Consider the following 19,719-nt stretch of genomic DNA (forward strand, 5'->3'; position numbering starts at 1 on the left):
CTCAAAGACACTGGTCATGTTAGCTGAAGGCTAAAAAAAATACAAGGAAAAATAAGTAATTTATCTTATTATGATTGCTATTGGGTTAAAGATGCTATCTTTTACTAAGCTTTGAACCTGACCAATTTCTTAGATATCCAGGGATGGACAAAATTTAAGTTTCAGTTGTAATAGTATCGGATGGATGGGGATCTAATGCATCTGTGGCAGAGATCCAGCAATATTTACGGACTGAACCATGGAATTGGCTGTGTCATATGCAATAGTCAGGGAAGGTAACCACTAGTTAAAGAAATACTGCAGTTTATGACTTTTTATTTAAAATTTGTTAGCTCTTCAGACTTCTCTGAAGCCCAAGACAAGACTCTTTGGGTGCCAGTGCAATGTAACGTCACCTGTGAAAGAGAAATTCAGACATGGGCGTTTTGTTTCTTATACAGTCTAGATTTATTCTGTAATCACTTTAAATTCTTCATCACTCTTTACCCCAAGTGCTTGTTAGCATGGTTGGAAAAGAAAGAAATCTTGCAAACCTGTAATTGCAGGCACTTTTTTTGTGCCATAAGAAGCACAGTCTGACAAGCTGATGTCATATAGCATTTGAATTTTTCCTTCCTTGAGCCATTTTTGTGGCTTACATTCACATAAAAATTCAAATCTGATTGCCAGAGGAAATTAAGCTCAGAGTAAAGGGTTGATTCTCTACAGGAAACACTTAATAACAAATTTAAACAGTTGGATTCTACTTTAAAAGAGACTGATGGGAAAGTTTAAGTCCTAGAAATCAGCACTAATGTTCAGGATATGATGATTATAATACATGCTAAGTAGCTACTCTGAAACCAAGACTTCCTCTGTGGCTCAAGTAATTTAAAGGAACATTTCAGCATGCAAAAACAGTTTATTTTGGAAACCTGGTGAACAAATTCAATAGAACCCAATAGAGCCCACATGGCTGGGCTTTAGGGGCTAGGGGAAATAATTTAATCTTGCTGAAAACTGCAGTCTTGGTTCAACCAAGAAGTTAGCATATATCAGAAATTGTATTTCTCAATGAGACTTTGGTGAAAATAGATAAAAATAGAAGGGAAGAGGGGGGAGTTTGTGCCCTTCCAGGACAGGAAGGGCATGAGTTTTTCATGTTATTTTGTATGAAAGTCTAGTCATTCTTGCTGAAAAATTACTGTTGCAATTAATATACTGCATCTTTAGCTATCAGGTGTTAGAGTATCTGTGGCATGTTAGTTTTGCTTTCCTGGTGACTGGCTACATGTCTACTAGGCTTTAGATCCCTCTGAGGTAACTTTCCAGGCAAAAATACATTTTATGATTAGATGAGATGCCTTCATTTCTTTGTCTCTACTCTGGGACAATGGGTGAGAGAAGAGCTGGATGGTGCTGAAGAACCATGCTTCCTCTGTCTTTGTCACAGAGATGTTGTGACTCAAAGTAATGGCAGCAGAGTTGTGATGGAATTATTGGAGTCCCAGCCACCACTTGCAGAGGAAGGGAGTGAAATGTAGAGTGTAACTGCCTTTAGACAAGCAAAGCAAATCAGAAATGCCATTGCTTAAAAATGAGTAAAATCAGTTTCACACAGAATACTTCTCTGAATGGTTGAAATAGTATCGTCTGAGCAGCAGCAGCTTGAGGGATTCTGCTGTTTGTTTCCACTGGGTCTTCTCCAGTAGATAAGGAAAGAATAACATGTGGTAGGTACTGCGTTCCTTGTTGTTTTCTCTACACAACAGGGACTACAAAACTGTAGTTGCATGTGTAATTTCCAGAGGTTGGAAATATAACATCATATACTTAATAGCCTATCATGCCTGTTATTTGAATCCTGATTGTATCCATCTTCTGTTTTTAGTTTTCAATGCAAATACGTGTATTAACTGAAAATGTTATCGAATGAATCAATCATCAAATGTCATCAATTAATCAATCAATGAATATCGCATGCAATAAGTTAGGGTTACTTTCACAATGGATTGTGAATAAGATCTCTTGATCATTAATACTTTGTTATACCGCATTAGATTGCTGGTTAAGAATAAATTACTGAATTGTAGCTATAACTGTCCTGTTCTTATTTTTCAAACAGTATCTCTTTGTCGAGTGAAATCTGAAAAAATGAATGATAAGAAATATTCTCCCATGGCAAGAGGAATAAATAGACTGCTTTTTTTTTAAAAAAAAAAAAAAAGTGTATGAAAGTGGAATTGAAGTATGGTGAGAACAGAACTTTATTGCCTTTGTCACCCCTTGAGAATTCATGACAAAAACTCATTTATGATGAGACTTCTAGTTACGTTTTTATATGCCTAAAATCTAGCCTTAATTGACTTGATCAGAAATAAAACACCAGGTCTTCTGAAGAATTATTGATAATGTGCATTTCCCATCCCACTCAAAATACTTTCCATGCCATATCTATCCATTCAAATATTTGTTATGCACCAAATTGTTCTTGATATCCTCAACTGAATAAAAGGTATGGTGAGTATGTTTGAAGAAAAAGTGGAACTGTGCGTTTTTAATACTTTTTTTTTTCCTTGCATGACTTCACTCAAAGCTAATTAAAAATAGGAGATATTCTGAAAATGTATTACACTGCTTTCCCTGAAATATAACATCTTTTAGTCATCCATATATGTTTAAATTGCAATTGCCTTTGCTGAACAGAAAAGAATGGAAAAAAAATCAGAACAATACAAGTTTTCTCCCCTGAACTGGCACTTGTCTTAAAGTAGTAATAATAAAAAAAATACCTCCCTTCCTCCCCTACTCCATATATAGTTCAAAGTTGATGTAGTCACTGAGGCCAAGCATAGTCTATTTTTACTACCTCAATGAAGAGTTGGCAAAGAGTACTCATCCTAAAGAGCTTTTATCATGAATAACAGGTCTTTGTTCTTAGCCAGAGGCATTTTTGAAAAGGGCAATGGAGTTCGGTAAGAAAGCAGGTATTAGAGAGATACTCATGGTGCTTTTGCCTATTGCCAAATTAAATACATGTATATGCTTCATACAGGCATTGAAATTTATTATTTTAGCCCTTTTTTTTCATCCTTTTTTATCAAAAGGTGTTTCAGCTTAGTTTTGAGGTCAGCTTGATTATCAGCAATATATTAGCAAGGTTACAATGCTGCATCTCTCCTAGGTAATGTTTTATCTTTGTATTCCATAAAGGCATTTCTTTGAAAGCTCTTCTAGCAGCATTCATGAGCTGCTGTTCTGTCTTACTGTGTGTTCTGCAGCAGAGATTCTGTGGATTTGGAAGTCTAAGGGACTTTGCTTCTTGCTGATTTGATTCTATTCTGAATTATGTAGGTGTGACATCAGGTATTGAACTTTTCACGTTATCTTTGTTTTCAAATGGAAAAATTGACTGAACATTTAATTTAAGGCAAAGGAATGTTATCTGAATGTAGCTATGACTACTTGTGAAAGATTAATATTGGAATGTGAATAGTCAATGTTACCAACATCTCTAATCTTTGCATCACTGTTCCTAAAATCTGTTGCGAATCAACAAATCCTGAAGTATCCTCCAAATTCACTGTCATTTAATCTTTATTATTGTCCTACTTAATGCTTGTGGTTCATTACTAGCTCTCTACTTGCTATAGCAATTAATTTGTATCTAGCTTTTAATATTAAAATGATACTTAAGGAGTTGCATGCTACAGATTAAATGCTGTTTTAATAATATGTGCAAATCCTTTCCCTCAAAATGAGTCATTTGCTTGCTTGTACGTTACCACAAAGGCAGTCCACGAATGCTGTACTGATCATTGTTTTGCCTAGGGGGTGACCCAGCTAGCCATACTCAAGGGTCATTTCCCAGCATAGGGAAGTCAGCAGACATTTGGAACAGTCTTCACACCTCTGATATTGTGATCGAGCATCCGTCTGAATTACAGGAAATCCAAAGAAAAAGTTTGATTTTGATTGGAATCTTAAATTTATATACACACACACACACACACACACACACACACATATTATAGAATGGAGATTGCTACTGTCATCAGCACTTTTAAGGTAGAGCCTAAGGTTAATTTTTCAGATACAGAAATTGAAAGAGCAATTCTAGATGAACTCTGGACATAAAAGAAACAGAAGTCTCATCTGAGATTTAGGTAGCTATAAGAATGCGTGTTTTACTTCTGCATCTTTTGATTCTAAACTATGTTGCTAATATTCAGGTAATGTTATTTTTTTTTTTAATCTTAACAACTGTTTGTGTATTACAATCACTTCCTACTTAAAACAACCAATACAGAGTTATAACCTCTAAATAAGGTGGTGCTTACAGTGGTGAAAACCTGACTTGAGGTTCTTGGAAGAATTTATCTGCTGAGCTGTGAAGGAAATGAGGAAGCTGGTAATGCACGCCACTGTTCTGAGGATCTCCCAGGAATCAAGGCTACTCAAAATGCTATTGGCTCACAGAAGAAAGTGGAGCAGTATACAATGCATTCAGGAGCCTATTAAAGATCCGTTCAAGACTTGACTCTAGTAATCTCTCTCTAGGAATTATTCTTTGGCTGTACAGCCTTCCTCACATTAGTTAACTAATGGAACTTAAGCAGCTCTCCTGTATGTTTGTTTAAGAAGTTGTTTTACATTTAGGTAATATCACACTTGCTGGGTTTTTCACTAGAGAAAGATTCCCATCCCAGAAAACTTAATTGATTCAAAGGCTATTTTGAAGTAGATTTCTTTCAATTTGTCCACTGAGTATCTACCTACAATTTTACCTGCAAAAGATGCTGAAACCTTATCATAGGAGTGTGCCAGGATGGCATTGTGTTCTCTTATTTGGCAGAATAAATCTCCTTTCATGTATCACTGTACTTATAAGTGCTAATAATTTGAAAAATGAAAACTATACTATCAATATATACATACTGAATGTATATACAACATGTTACATGCTTTGTTATAAATAAATTTATTTACCTATTGATTCTAAATAAATGTGTGGGTCATGCATGATTGATATATGCATGTGCATATATACATGTATGTAGCTTAGGGACTGATCTTGACCAATAGCTTATTTAAAAAAAAAAAAAGTTGAAAAAAAAATTCAAAAGCTGAGGTTCCTCAAAATTTTTAAGCAGTTTTCACGGCAGTAAGAACTGCATGTAGAAACCTGTATTTTCACTTGTGATTTGCACATCAGCTGAAATGCAGGATATTTTGACACTTTCTAGCAAAGAGCAGTACCTTTTCTGACACTCCTGTTTACTGAACCAGGGAATAGGCATTAAAAGGTTACTGTTTTTGTGGTTCCTGTGATGTACTATTCCCTGTCAGATGCCAGTCACCCACTGGTGGTTTGAGCATCACTTTGGTCACTTTCCTAGATCGTTTGAACATCTAGTAGACAGTTTGTTTGTAATCATGAGTTAGGGGTATCCTAATTTCTTTATTTGGAAAGACAGAATTTAGGGAGAGATGCTTTTTTTTTTTTTTTTTCTGTAAAATATCAAATAAGATTTTTTGATAACAAATAAGATTTTTTGATAAATTTGAGTATTTACCTCTGAGGGATGAGTTTCATGCAAAGTTAGCAAGCAGTGACCATGCATCCTTGAACCTTTTCTTCCCCCTTGCAATTTTTACCGTGTTGTGTGACATATAAGCAGTAGCAGGAATGAAGAATATGAATGAAACAGGAATGAAAAGTATGTAAGAGCAATGCCTGCTCCTTTCTCTGAATAACAATCTATCAGATACACTGTCAAAAGGGTGACATTTGTAATGTTAAATAGAATGTTCACAATTTCAGGGGACCTATGCCTTTAGGCAAGAAAATGATCTAAAGGTATTCTCTGCAGTAGAAGATGACCATAAAACTACACACTTCATGAACGTAGACATTTTTTTTCCTCAGTAATTTCTTCACATCCATACTTAATGCAGATCATGAAAACTTAACAAAAACAACAATACATTTTATTTTGACCAAATGAGAACGAAGTGCACAATAGAGGAATTTCTACTAGTAGTAATTTCTTACTACTATTAGTGGTAACTTTTCCTATTTTGAAATGTTCTAGAAGTGGTGAGATAGTGATGTAGACTCCATTAAATTTTAACTATCTTTTTTATGTTATTCTATAAGCTTTGTTGTTATAAGGTTAAAATTCTGAAAATACTGTTATACAGCAGCATATAAACTCAATATAGGAAGATATTTTGGTGTTAATCTTAAGAAGTAACTTTGTAAATATATTTGATATTACAAATTAGTGAGTTGTGTTTTTTACAAAACATGTAAAACCAAGCTGGTTACACTTTTAATTGCAGTTCTGAACCAAATTGAGTTCAGGACTTATATGCATTCCGGTTGTATGAATGATCTTAAAACTATGATTAACAAAAAAAAGAGGCAGTGCAGTCTATGCTGCCAGAGGTGTCAGGTGCTCTCAGATTCCAAGTGCTATATTTTAGAGCAGTTTTAAAGAAGATAAGCAGAAGTATAGAGAAGTAATTTTCCCAGAGTTATGAAGAAACTCTGAAAAGTAGCTCCACTTCCACCTCCTCTCTCCTCTTTTTTTGTGGTTTTAGTTTTTTTCTTCACATGAAAGTCTTGGAATTTTAAATCTTTTCTTTAAAAAAAAAAAAAAAAAGTTCAAGTCTAAATGTTTTTTCAAGTATTTTAAAGGCTAATTCTTTTATTGTTCAAATTTTCTTTGTTTGTGACCCACAAAAAAATAAATAAATAAATAAAAAATGATACTGGGTAAGGACCTTTATCAAAAAAAATATCTTATTGTGTATTTCCTTGCCCATAGTTTATCTATTCTGGAGTAGTGGGTGGTTAATATACTCTTAGTTCTATGTGAAAGATTTACTGAAGCGAAAAGATATTTTCAATTATTCTACTTCATTTTAATAAATCTTTACTTTTTTTTTTTTTAATGCATTTGTAAAGAAAAACCAAGCTTCAAAACCATTAGGAAATGAAGCAACAATTAAAATTACATTTCTAAAAGTTTTGCAAGTTTTGTCTTCTAGCCGTCCTTCAGCTTCTTTCTTCTCCTTAATCTCCTGGCCACCTGGCCAGATATCAGGGGTTTGCATAGTGTCCCATTCAGAAGTCATAACAGTTACTAGTTGTTAGCAGTTGTTCTGAAACCCCCAGACATCAGAGACTTCAAAGAAAGAACATACAAATACAAATAGCTCTCTATTGTCACTTCACGAGTTGTTAAAACATTCCTCACAAGCCATTCACAGGGACACTCCAGTCACATCTATAGCAGTGCTAAATCAACCACAAAGAAGGCAAAAAGGCTGTAACTGTTCGGAATAAGAGTTCGAAATAACAAAAGCAAATAGGCTCATGGATTTAAGGAATATTTCTGAAGATTTAATAAATTGACTATAATGAGGGGGAGACTGGGACACTGGGAGGGAAGGGAAGAAACCACATCTGTGGAAGAATTAAATTGCCGGTGCAGGACCCAGAGACAGACAGAACTGCTCTCTATTGGCACGAATTGTTAAAATATTCCTTTGCAAGGTACAAGAATTATATACATTAACCTTTCTGTTTTTCTTAGACTAGTGGTTATACAAGGGTATGTAAGACAGAAGGTCACATTCATCATACCTTGCGACCCTAGCACTGTTCCATACTGACACGAATCAGATGAACATATATCACAGTTGTCTGCTAACAACTGCTAACTGCTGCAAATACGTATTTCAGAAATGAGTCCTTAACTTATGGTGGAGTTTATGATGTTCAATGTATTGCGTATCAAGGGCTTCTCTGAGAAGCAGAATTTACTAACCTAAAAGGAAAGCTGTATTAATACTTCTGATATCCCAGTTACCAGACTTGATGTTAGAGGTATTACTGCATAGTACTGTGTCTGTCTCATGTAGAAATATGCGGTATATCTAAATGAGATATATTGAGAGAGAACTGTAATTCACAGCTCTGCTTCCCAGACGTAGAAGAATTCCTTGTAAGGATTGATACAGAGTGTGGAAGGAAGAATGTTTTCTGGTCTGACTTTGTACAGTTCTGTATCGAATCTCAGTGCAAGTTTGAGTAGGAGAAGAAGGTGATGTTATATTAAACAAAGCTTACTCCACTCATTCATACTAGTGTTCTTGTATTCATATACCAACAAACACTGAGGTATGTGTCTGGATAGTCTAGCTAGGAACTTGGGGTGTCAGGGAGGACCAGGAAACACCATCTTACAAGTCTCTTTCATAGCTTTTGGGTTGTTCTTATCCCTGCTTTTTTGGATGTGACTTTCATGCCCTGAAAATGTTCACACTGACTGTAATTTTCTTTTTCTTCATTCTGTCCCACCTATGTGAGTCATTAGGAAACACTGTCGATTGAATCACCGTCTTTGTGTCTCTTTTTCTGGTTGCAGTTTTTTTTTTTTTTTTTTTTATTTATTTTTTTATTTTTTTTCCTTTGCATGGATGCCTAGAGAGTCACTTGTGATCTTGGTACCATCAACACTTGTCATTCAATTTCCTCTGATGCTTTTACACCTGTACATTTGAATTCACACTTAATTTATACCAGTCTTAATGTTTACTTTAGAAACCTGCAACAACAACAAGAAAGGTCTTTAAGGAAAAAAAAAAAATGGAAGCTGTCATCTGTGGCTTTTATTGCAAGGCACATGTCTTCAGACTGCTTTTATTTACAGATGCACACAATGATTTGGACACTCAAAACAAGCTATAGAGCACTAAGAACTAAAGCAACTTAATTCAAATGCTACGTAACAAAGAATTATAAATATGTGTCCAAAGAGAACCAGAGCTTCCTTTTAGTATGATGATAAAATCATGTTTATATAGATTTCCAATGTCACAAAAATCGAGGTCAGGATTCGCTAATTTAGAAAAAAATCTGTTCTAGAAGTCAGAAAATGGTAATATGTAACAAAAAAGTGGAAATGGTTGCAGTTCATAATACTCTGCCTTTTGATGACTATGCCTAAATGAAGTCAAGGTCAAGTCATTTTTCTATAAATCCAGAAATTCACATAGTGTATCACACTGATGTCAAATCAGTGCACAAATAGATATCAACTTAACCTGGAAAATCATGGAACAAAATACCTGGATTTCTATTTTTGCAAGTGATTCTTTCTAAACCTCTCCTAATGACTGCCCTTTTCTGTTGGCAGTGGTGATTTGTCTGTTGTCTCAGTTGTCAGTTAGCCTAAGATAAAGGGAGGACATGAGCTGCAGGTATGTAATCTTCTCTTTATCTCTCCTTCAATATTTCAGGAGTTTTACTTTAAATGTGGAGCACACCCAACAACTGACAGTGAAACATCTGTGGCTTTGAACCTCGTTACAACAAACAGTCGCTCTATCACATGTATAACATGCACAGATATTAGGTAAGTACAATGAAAAGTGTCAGAGATTCACAGTCTCAGTGTTTCAGAGTACTTCTCACTTTCAAAGAGCTTTTTTCCCTCTGCTGGTTTTCCTTTTTAAACCTTTTTTTTTTTTTTTTTTTTTTTCCCCCAGTATTGTGGTGGAAAATGGGCCACGTATTCAGGTATATTCTTTATTTTGATGGTATAATTACAGTTTACATTTTTATAACTCAGCTAAAATACAGGTGGAAACCTGACTGCTACAGTCTGAAATGCTTAAGATAGTGGTATAGCTGTATAGATCTGTACCTTCGCTTTGTATCTGAGAACCAGTGAACGAAAGCACGATTTTGAGGTGGACAAACTATTCCTGTGTAAAGAAACTTCTTGATATTTATTTTTATAAATCAAAGCAAAATTACTTATGGTGCATTTGTTCTCGTATTCTTTTTTATTGCCATTTTAAATGCTGTAATCTATCTTACCGTATGGTGTTTGGGCACATACATTCAAGAATACCATTGTCTGCAAATGAATGGATTAAAAACCACTTGCCCAACAAAGACAAAAGCTACTATTGCTATGAAGAATTAACTGAAACACATTCATCTACTGAATAGGAGAGGTTTTGAGGCTCTACCTCAAAACCAATAACGCCATGTTATTTATTTTAAGTATTTCTGTTGATTCATCTGTGTTTTGAAATATGAGAAAGTATTTAGGAAAAAAAAAAAGTGAATTCCTATGAGACAGTAAGTTAAATGTTGAGGGGTATCTTGAGGGGAAAAGCTGGTTTACTTGGAAGTCAATTTCCTACTGGAAATTTTAGTCTTTAACTCTGATTATAGCCCATACAGAGTATAATATTATGTTGTGCTTGTGTGGTAGTGCGTTGATATCTGATTGTTTGCTTGTATATTGTATATTGATTGTATATGGTTGAAGAACATTCTTCTTACTTATAGATTAAAAGATAGTTGTACATTGAAAAGAAAGAGTATGGTGTCCAGCACTTCGCATACATGCAGGGCTTCGGAAGTTGTTGTGCATCTGTTTCAGAGTCTACTGTGCAAAATTACTTAGCTGTCCTAATGGTTAGGTATGCAGCAGTATTAACCTCTCTGTAATTAAGGATAATGTGCGGTTTCCATTCTTAGCCCAGCCTTTTTCTTTTCCAAAGAACAAGAGTGTAAAATATCAGCCATAAATGTGTTTACTTAGGCTTGAGAATTGGTTATAATTATTTCAATCAAATTTGAAATGGGTATGTTGACATTTTCCTGAATTGATATATTCAGTACAAAACTACTCATCTGTAGTCGTGAATTTGTAATTTCTGTCACGGTTTTGTGACAAAATCCCAAAGGAAAGAAAGTTTGGACTGAATTTTCTGAAATTGCTTAGCTGAATTGTTCCTAGGACTAACTATTGACTTCCTAAACTTTACTAGTAAATGTTACTTGGACTATTTATTACAATATCACAGAAGTATGCTAATTCTCATTTATTTAAGTTAAGGCATCAAATGACTGTGGAAACCTAAGTTGCAGTAGACTTATCTCAGCCCATCATTATGGGAGCATTTATTCATAAATAAGCTTGTTGGATTTATACAGCAAACAAGGAAGGATTTAGATACTTGACCAGCTTGCAAGGCAGTAACAGTTGCTAGTTACCTACCCATGCTGAGGCTACAGGAAAGACTGATTATGTTTATGAGTGACTTCAATCTTCTTATTTTAAGTAGCAGATTCAGTTGGTCATAAATAGGTTTGTCTTCCGCTATGGAGCATAAAGATAATTTTTAGAAAATGAAAGTTCTGTTTGGTTTCCTGAATGGCTAATAGATTTTACTTGATCATAGCAAGATCTCTGAAGCCTGTGGCATGAGTGAGAGATATCTGCCACCTCTTTAATAACAACAACAACAAAAAAAAAAAAACAGCCTACAGATCAGCTTTATTCTTGTCAGTCCCCAGAAACTCAGGGGATCATGCTTCCATCCCAGTATGTCTTATGGGACATAGAATTATTTTATTTTTTTTTTTTGGCAGAAGGCACTGAAATCCTTTATCCCAGGAGTAAAGGAGTGTGCAGGGGAGTCCTCCAGCAGCTTGTTGTTGTTATAAGCATACTAATAAATTTACGTAAGCAGATTTCAGCTTCTCAATTCCTAGCACTGTAGGCATAGGCTTCTTCTCTAATTACATCTAGAGATGTAATGAAATTATGATGAGGATATCTCATCCTTTTCTTGTTTACTTCATAAAATTTTGAGGATGACCTTTGTTCTCCTGCACACCTCCTAATCTACTCCCACCCATGAGCAAGTCTTTTGTTCTGGCCATTGGGACTGCACAAGGTGAAATCTGTAGGAATTAGACAATATTATTTCAGATCCTCTTCTCTTTTGTAGTTGACTAACTTGATTTTACCTTGACTCTGTCTTAGGGCAGATAGCACCCTTGCTTACAATAAAATGTATGCCAAGGAGAACTGTAAAGTGATAGTTGGTCAAAAGAAAGTAGCAAGGTACGTTTGAACTCTATGCTGATTCATATGGTATGTCTTCTAGAAAGAGATAATTTTGAAAGCATCCTTTTTGGTGTAGTTGCAGAACTAGCAGCTCCAAATATCAGTCTCTCTCAAATTGTTAATTCAGGATTTCATAGCAAGATTGCAGACCGACCTAAAAGCTGTTAGCTCTCCTGGCTCTTCTAATGATTCACCGGGCAAGAAGTGATTTCTTTTACTGCAGTGCAGAATCCTGGTATCCCTCTGTACTGCTAAATGAAAGAAAGCCAACAACTGATTCCTGATCCTGAGGCAAAAGGTAACAACTGGTAGATGTCCTACGCAGTACTGTGATAGTTTGGCTCTTAGTCACAGCCAGATTGGCGTAATCTTGATGCTAAAACCTGAGGACTCATTGCTGAAACTACATCCACAGAGAAAGTATACCTTTTATCCCAGTGTCCAGACAGTGTGCGATAGGGTTATTCATGTCCTACTATCCACTATGCAGGGCTCAGGAAGCATCCAAACACTTTTCTGAACATGGTGAAGTACAATGAAGAGGTGAAATTACTGCAATAAAACCTGAGTTTCACAGGATAAACATTAGCCATTTCCAGGACCCATGTACTGGATTTTCAAGAAGTCTGTCTTTCTTGATTGCAAGAAAAGTTGTTTCTTCCTGACAGCTTACTGGGCTCTCCTCTCGACTTTAAAAACAAAACAAAACAAATAAACAAAAAGATAACAAACAAAAAACAAAACCAAAAAAACTTCTATAGGCACATTTCTGTGTTAAGTTTAAAGTTTTGTAAATGCATTCATATGTTAAATGCTAATTATCTTTCAGAGGTTTTGATTTTTAAAACCACAAGTCTATTTTTACTTTTTTTATATACTGAACATTTGTAGGTGTTATCAAAAAGACCGTAACTCTCCTTCTGAAGTAAAACCAGGAAATAATAAATATCTCAGTTTCTTCTTCATTCTAATACTTTCATCTTACCATTGATCGTTAGGATAAAGATTCTTTGCTTTAATCTTTCAATACTTCCAGTGCCAACCAAGGTTTCTTTATCATTGTTCTTATTCATGTGCATACATACTTCTTGGAGAAAAAAAAAAAAAAAAAGTCCAGTGTATGGTTAAACTTTCTTTCTAGGTATAGTCAGTCATCTTCCATATTCTTTTATGGCCAGTCTAGCAAGTTGTTCACATATATGTTTGGGTGAATGAAATAATTTTCCAATTAAAACTTTGAAACAAATCATTTTCATTTCTATTTTTTGACTTATTTCTTTCACCCCAATTGCAAGAATGATCAAAGGTAAGCACGTTTTACACAAAGCTAGAGTTAGAGCAATAAAATCAATTATGAGTGTTGTGCAAGGGTTGTTGTAAGTAACTGTGCTAGCTATGAAATCTCTGCTCACTGGTTTGAGTTTTTAACTCTTTTCTCCAACATAGTGTTCTAAGAACATTTATATAGAACTTAAATATATTTATACACATAACCTTGTAACTTTATTTAAACATATAGGTGACTATTTTTGACGGTGATCACTTTCTAATATTCTTATGCAGTTGAAAAATACCAGCTCTGCTGATTGTAGTCTATAACATTCATCTGGAAACGAGCAATATCTGTATTTGGTCCAATAACGGTTACTTAGTGTTAGCTCTGCTACAGGCAAAAAATATATATTCTTCATAATAGATTTCTTTATTATTTTCTGAAAAAAATGAAATTAAACAAGAAAAAAATGAAATGAAACAAGAAAAATGACAACCATTTTGTTGTTTATGTGCTCGTAGAGAGGGTGGTCAAGCATCGGAATGGGCTGCACAGGGAATTGGTGGAGTCCCCATCTCTGGAAATATTGAAGAGACATGTAGACATGGCACTAAAGGGTCACGGTTTAGTGATGGGACTTGGTAGGTCAGACTGATGGTTGGACTTGAAGATCCTGAAGATCTTTTCCAACCTAGATGATTCTATGATTCATCTGTTTGTTCACATATATTTATCATGAACAACTAGTCCACCACAGGTGGACCAATTAATAAATCTCAAGATGCTTGGCACAACAAACATGATTATAGCTGGGCTTACAGAGCTCATCAAAAATCTTATTTAAAGAAGTAGTGTATTCTATGGTATATAGAAAAATACACAGTGAAAGGAATGTTTAAGCATATTGCCAGTTTTATTCCCAAGCACGTATTCTTTCACCCTGGATTTATATTTGATATGAATATTTTCGTGCAGCTCTGACCAACAGAGTGAAATATTTTAGAGCCAAATACCTTTGTAGGGTTATGCTAAATCCATAGACAGTATTCCACATAGTGTAATGCCTTCCAATGCTTTTTGCTTATCTACAGTGGAGTTGGTATGAATTGGCAGCCTTTATGCATTTATTTCTTTTTGTAGCATTGAAGGTGATGGGTTGCTATTTTATATCTTTGAAGAAGCTCATAATATGTTGAGCAAATGGCTGAAAGTTGAAACAAATACTAAAATGGTACAATCCTCAAGGGGAGATCTGCTTTTGTCAACTGTTTCTAGTAGAAATAACATCAAAAGGGGTTAGGAGTACCCCTGGGTACCTATAAATCAGGCTCAGGAATAACAATGATGTCTAGCAGTGTAAAAATAAAATGTGTGGAACAGAAATGCCTCGCGTCATCTTTCACAAACTAGGTAGGGTACAATTCCTAAAGGCACCATTATTTTTAGCTTTCAACAGATACAGATAAGTACAAGAAATATATAGGGCTTGCTTTCACTTAATAGATAGAAAGAATTGTCCAGAAGTATTTGCTTTTGTGTTGATCAAAAGTTTTTATCTGATAAATCTGTACTTCATAATCTTAGGCAAAAAAAAAAAAAAAAAATTGTTTAGACAATGGAAACTTATAATTTGTTTTTCTGCAATTCAGAATTCATACTGCTAAAATTGAAGATGGAGCTTGATATTGCTAGTGGTGAGAACTACATATGCAAGATGTTCTTCAAGTGTAACTGTAACTTAAAGTTTTTGTCAAAATTCTTTTCAGCCAAATCAGTTCAGACTCCGATTACATTAAACTTAAGGAGCATTAAATTAAGGAGCAGGAGACTGTTGTAGAAGGGCAGTACTTAGAGGGAAAAACTCAAAGGGAAATTACTATTGGAAGTCCTGTTAGAAATTCAGTAGACATCTCTCTTCAACTTGAATCAATAAGGAACAAATAACTCTGCATGTCATTAGGGACAACTGTGCATTAATCTGATTCTGTAGGGACTACTTTGATCCCCCAAAACCTCTAACTAGCTCTTGATCAGCCATTTTTTCTTCGGTGTGTGTTTTTCAGAAGAAAAAGTACATCTAACAGTTCTTGTCATCCCCCATCCTCCGCACTGCTTACTTTTCTGCAGTTGATTGAAGCACTTTGCCAATGAGGAAAAGCTGAAATATCTGGGACCTTTTAGGCTACAGGAGTGGAGACTTGGGGGATCTTACCAATGGGTATAAATGCCTGAAGGGGGGGGGATGCAATGAAAATCCAGCCAGGCTCTTTTTGTTGGTGCCCAGTACCAAGACAAGAGGCAGCAGGCACAAACTAGTACACAAGAGGTTCTGTCTAAATATCAGGAAGTAATTCTGTACTTTACAGGTGATGGAGCAGTAGTACAGGTTGCCCAGAAAGGTTGTGCAGTCTGTTTCCTTGGAGATCTTCAAACCTTCAAAAGCTACCTGGGCATGGTCCTGAGCAAGCTGCTGTAGGTGGCCCTGCTTGAGCAGGGGGATTGAATCAAATGGCCTCCAGAGCTTGCTTCCAACCTCAGCCAGTCTGTGATTCTGTGAGGGAGAAGGTGTGAAAAATTGATTGATGACTGCATTCTTTCCTATATTACATAAAATTGTTGTATGTTGCTTTGAGATCAAATGTTTCTTCTAGTACTGTTTAAAATATTTTTTTTAGTAACACATTAAATTATTTTCCTTACCTTTCTTTCAGTCTTGATGCAGACTGGATTAAAAAAAAATAATAAATGAAAGAAAGGGGAGGGAATATTAGAGGAGAAATCTACTACTGAATATAACAAAAAATGTGTGAGGTAGCAGGTCTACCATGATATTTGAGAGCTTTAATATATAAATCATCCTAGAATATTTAGTTTCAGGTTTGAATCATATCTTACAGCTGAAGAGACAATCTACAAAATTTAGATTCCGATAAAGATCTGTATCTGAACTGTAAACATTTCCAAAGTGAAGTGATTGTCCTAGAGTTTTGACTGGGGTCAATTTTGTTGTTATCTGAACAGTTACAAGGGACCTTCTATTCCCTTCCGATATTAAAAAAAAAAAAAAAAAAAAAACAGGCTGTATCTATTAAAAGATACGGACAAGGTGATGTTTTTCAGAAGACTAAATAACACCTTATTCCTGATATACAATTGCTATTTCTCTTTGATTCTGGGTTATTGGATCCTAGAATTGCCCCTAGGGCTATTATAATTCAAGCAAGTTATCAAGTCTATATTTAGCTCATCTTTTTTAAAAGTATGTTTTCCCTCTGTGACCTGTTTTGATAATGCAGTTTCTCCTCTAAATCTCTGCCTTCTACATTCTGTTGTCTTTTATGTACCTTGAGTAGCTCAAAGAAGAGTGAGAAAAGATTATGTTAAGAATTAAATCTACTTTGTCTAAGTACTATGACCATCAGGGACAATGTCTACTTCTTTCTCTTCTAATATTCCTGAAATTAATAGGATTTCTAAAGAATCACTTGAAGTAAGAAATTAATCAAATATCAAACTAAGAACTGTTACTAATTGGTTTAGGGCTTTTTTATTTTTCTCAGCGAGGTAGTCTGTAGAGTACTGATTTTTACAGCTGCAATATGAGTTTTGTTACAAGCAAAACCAAGAAGAAGAAATATTTTGGTGACTGTTTTGTTGGTATTTTGAAAGATGAACAAATTCTAGTAATGCCAGTAAGTGACCTTCATTTCTTTGGTGGCACACACTGGGGGTTTTATACTTTTAGACTCTAACACTTGTACTGTGGGCTTCTGGAACAATGTAACCTGTACATGCAATTCAGCTGCCTTAACCTTTCCACTGAATTGTAACCACTATTATGTAGCAGCCCCCTGTGGCACTGATAGGACATCACTGCATTTCTTACTGTTTTTCTTCTTTTTTTTTTATGATCTGCACTGCAACTGCATTTCAGTGAGACATAGTTCCAGCTTCTACAGATTTTTGGATTGGTTTTTTATTTATTTATTTATTTATTTTTAGATTATTTTTTAATTGGCATGTGTCAAGTATCCAGTTTCACCATGTGCAAAATTTGGTGGACCTAACTTCCAAAATATTTTGAGGAAGCCTAAAAGTAGGACTACTTATGCTTTTCATTGATTGGTCATGTAAGCTAATAAATATATATTTGGGGCAAATATTTAAGGTTTAAATAGAAATGTTAAAAAATATTTTGAAATGTCTAAGAAAAGTATAGTAGCAGATGTTTGTGAAACAAACAGAGAAAATATATTTCCCTTCCCCCAGCGCCACACAAACACCAATTGGTTCTCTTCTTCTTTAGGTCAAGGTTGGTGACAGCCAAATATTATCACCACCTGGTAGCCATTTAGTGGCCTATGAGAAATGTCACTGGAGGTAACAATACAGTTGACTTTCGACAGATGATAATATTTTAAAAGTTCACCATCACAGATGATACTAATTAGCCAGCCTAATCTCAGCAGAAACCTGAGGGCTGAATGAACAAGGTGAACAAATTGTGGAATTGTTACCTTCAGGACTGAACTGAAGTATTCTGGGAAGGTGTGGTAGAGCAACTTCAACTTTTGTCTGATGAGTAGCTTGCCATTTGGCTAATCTTGCACTTCAGTAAGATGAGAGCTGTTGAGACACTGTCTTTTATTGTCTCTGACTTTATTTAATGTTATTTTTAATGTAAGAAACAGTAAGGAATTGAATGTGAATGTGACAGCTGAAGAAAGTTGTTCAAAATGAAGTGACAGTGAGAAATCTGCTCTTTTTAAAAAAAAGTCACTGCTTTACTGTTTTTAAGTAATTGACATTTAGTAACTAATGTTGAATTTGTAGTTAATGAAACATTGATAGAAGATGGAGACTTAATTTGGAAATGAAGTTAAATATGGGGAAATAACAGGAGTCTTTATTGTGTGAAAATTGTTTTCGAGTATAGTTCAGAAAAAGTATTGTGTATATATACAAATAGACATATCTACATATATGACTAAATAACTTCAATAGAAAAATTAGCATTTATTTTAAACTTCTGTACACTCATTTATTTTTAAGCTGGTTTTATGAATAATTTTTCTCTGCTTCCCATCTTATTCACAAGTATGTCCATACTGGGCTGGGGCAGATTTGAAAACTTAGATGCCTGAGGAACAGTCCAAGGTATCACATAAGGAAGTATATTTATTGACATATCTTTCCAGCTTTCCCAGCCTTCTCAGCCAGTCATCATCTACTTGAAAGGAGAACTACTCTGTTCTGATTGACTCAACATCAGCAGGAGCAGCAAAGGCATTCATTTTCTCCTTAACTAAAAGAACTTATCAAAGATAGGGGTTGTGGAAGGAATATCTTTACTACGTGCTAATTTTTTTTACTTGTATTACGTAAGTTCATATGTACAAGTATATGTGAATTCTGGTTTTGAAACAGCCACTGCTAGGAGTATTTGAAACAGTTGAACTACATTTTATTTCCATTGTGAATTGATTTCTGTAATGTGCATTTCTAACTTGATATGAGATTGAGCAGATGTACTCTATCTCATTTTCCCAATTCAGTTTTATCTAACTCTCCTTTTTTTTTTTTTTTTTTTTTTTTTTTTTTTTTTTTTTTTTCTATCTTCAGTGTTCTATGTGGAAAGAACAGATGTAGAACAAAAATATTTCAGTTAATAGCAATGAGTATCTACTTCACTGAGTTTAGTTCTGAGAAATTAGATTTTAGTCCATGCAGTTGTTGGTTAGGAAAGAAGTGCATTCCATTAAGATGTACTTCCATTCTGAAGGAAAGAAGACATAGACATAGAACTGAAAAAGGTTTGTTTTGAAGACTGCTACTGAAATGGAAGTCAAACAAAAATAAGTATTTGTCTAAGTAATTCTATAAAGGGCATTGAAAAGTTATGAATACTTACTCTGTTAAAGCCTAATGTTTGGAAAAGGGCTTTGTAAGACAATTGTTTAACATGGAAGAAACAGAGCTGTTAATGTATTTATGTCAGTCATAAAGAGTAATTTGTTAGTGATTGGACTGATAAATGAAAAAAAATAACAAAACAAAACAAAACTGAGGCTGCTGTATCTTGAAGGAAAATCTACAAGAATAAATGTGAACTAGTATAGGTATATGCAAAAATAATTATCCTGTATATTTAGCTTTATAAAAAAGATGGGGAAAAAATATAAACACTTCCTTTCTGATCCTGAAATTCATTTTTAATTTGTTATTTTTTAGTCACAAAGTTATAGCAAGATCACTGACATCAGCTGTATCAGTATTATCAAATTCCTGTTATGGTAATGTAGCAAAAACAAGAAAGGAAGCGCTTGTGGAAGATGTGGATTTCACTCATTTAGGAAATAGAGAAATGAGTGATAATATCAGAGAATAGAGCAACCCAACAGCAGGGGAAAAAAATGCACATAGAGTGGTTTTAATTTGCGGAAATGTAGCAAAAAATGGAAACAGCAGTGTCAGGCAAAAGTACCAAGATATAATTTCTGAAATCAAATACATGAAGGACTA

The 19,719-nt window shown here is 34.7% G+C and overlaps 1 protein-coding gene across 1 annotated transcript in view; it reads left to right on the forward strand.

The window, feature by feature from the left end:
• PRKN (parkin RBR E3 ubiquitin protein ligase) overlaps positions 1 to 19,719 on the forward strand; it is a 639,177-nt gene that overhangs the window by 261,429 nt on the left and 358,029 nt on the right. Inside the window, exon 7 of the mRNA XM_032183870.1 lies at positions 9,292 to 9,407. Within this exon, the coding sequence (XP_032039761.1) occupies positions 9,292 to 9,407 (116 nt within the window). The remainder of the gene's footprint in view (positions 1 to 9,291; positions 9,408 to 19,719) is intronic.

The sequence above is a fragment of the Aythya fuligula genome, chromosome 3 (assembly GCF_009819795.1).
Source record: "Aythya fuligula isolate bAytFul2 chromosome 3, bAytFul2.pri, whole genome shotgun sequence".
Taxonomy (NCBI): Eukaryota; Metazoa; Chordata; class Aves; order Anseriformes; family Anatidae; genus Aythya; species Aythya fuligula.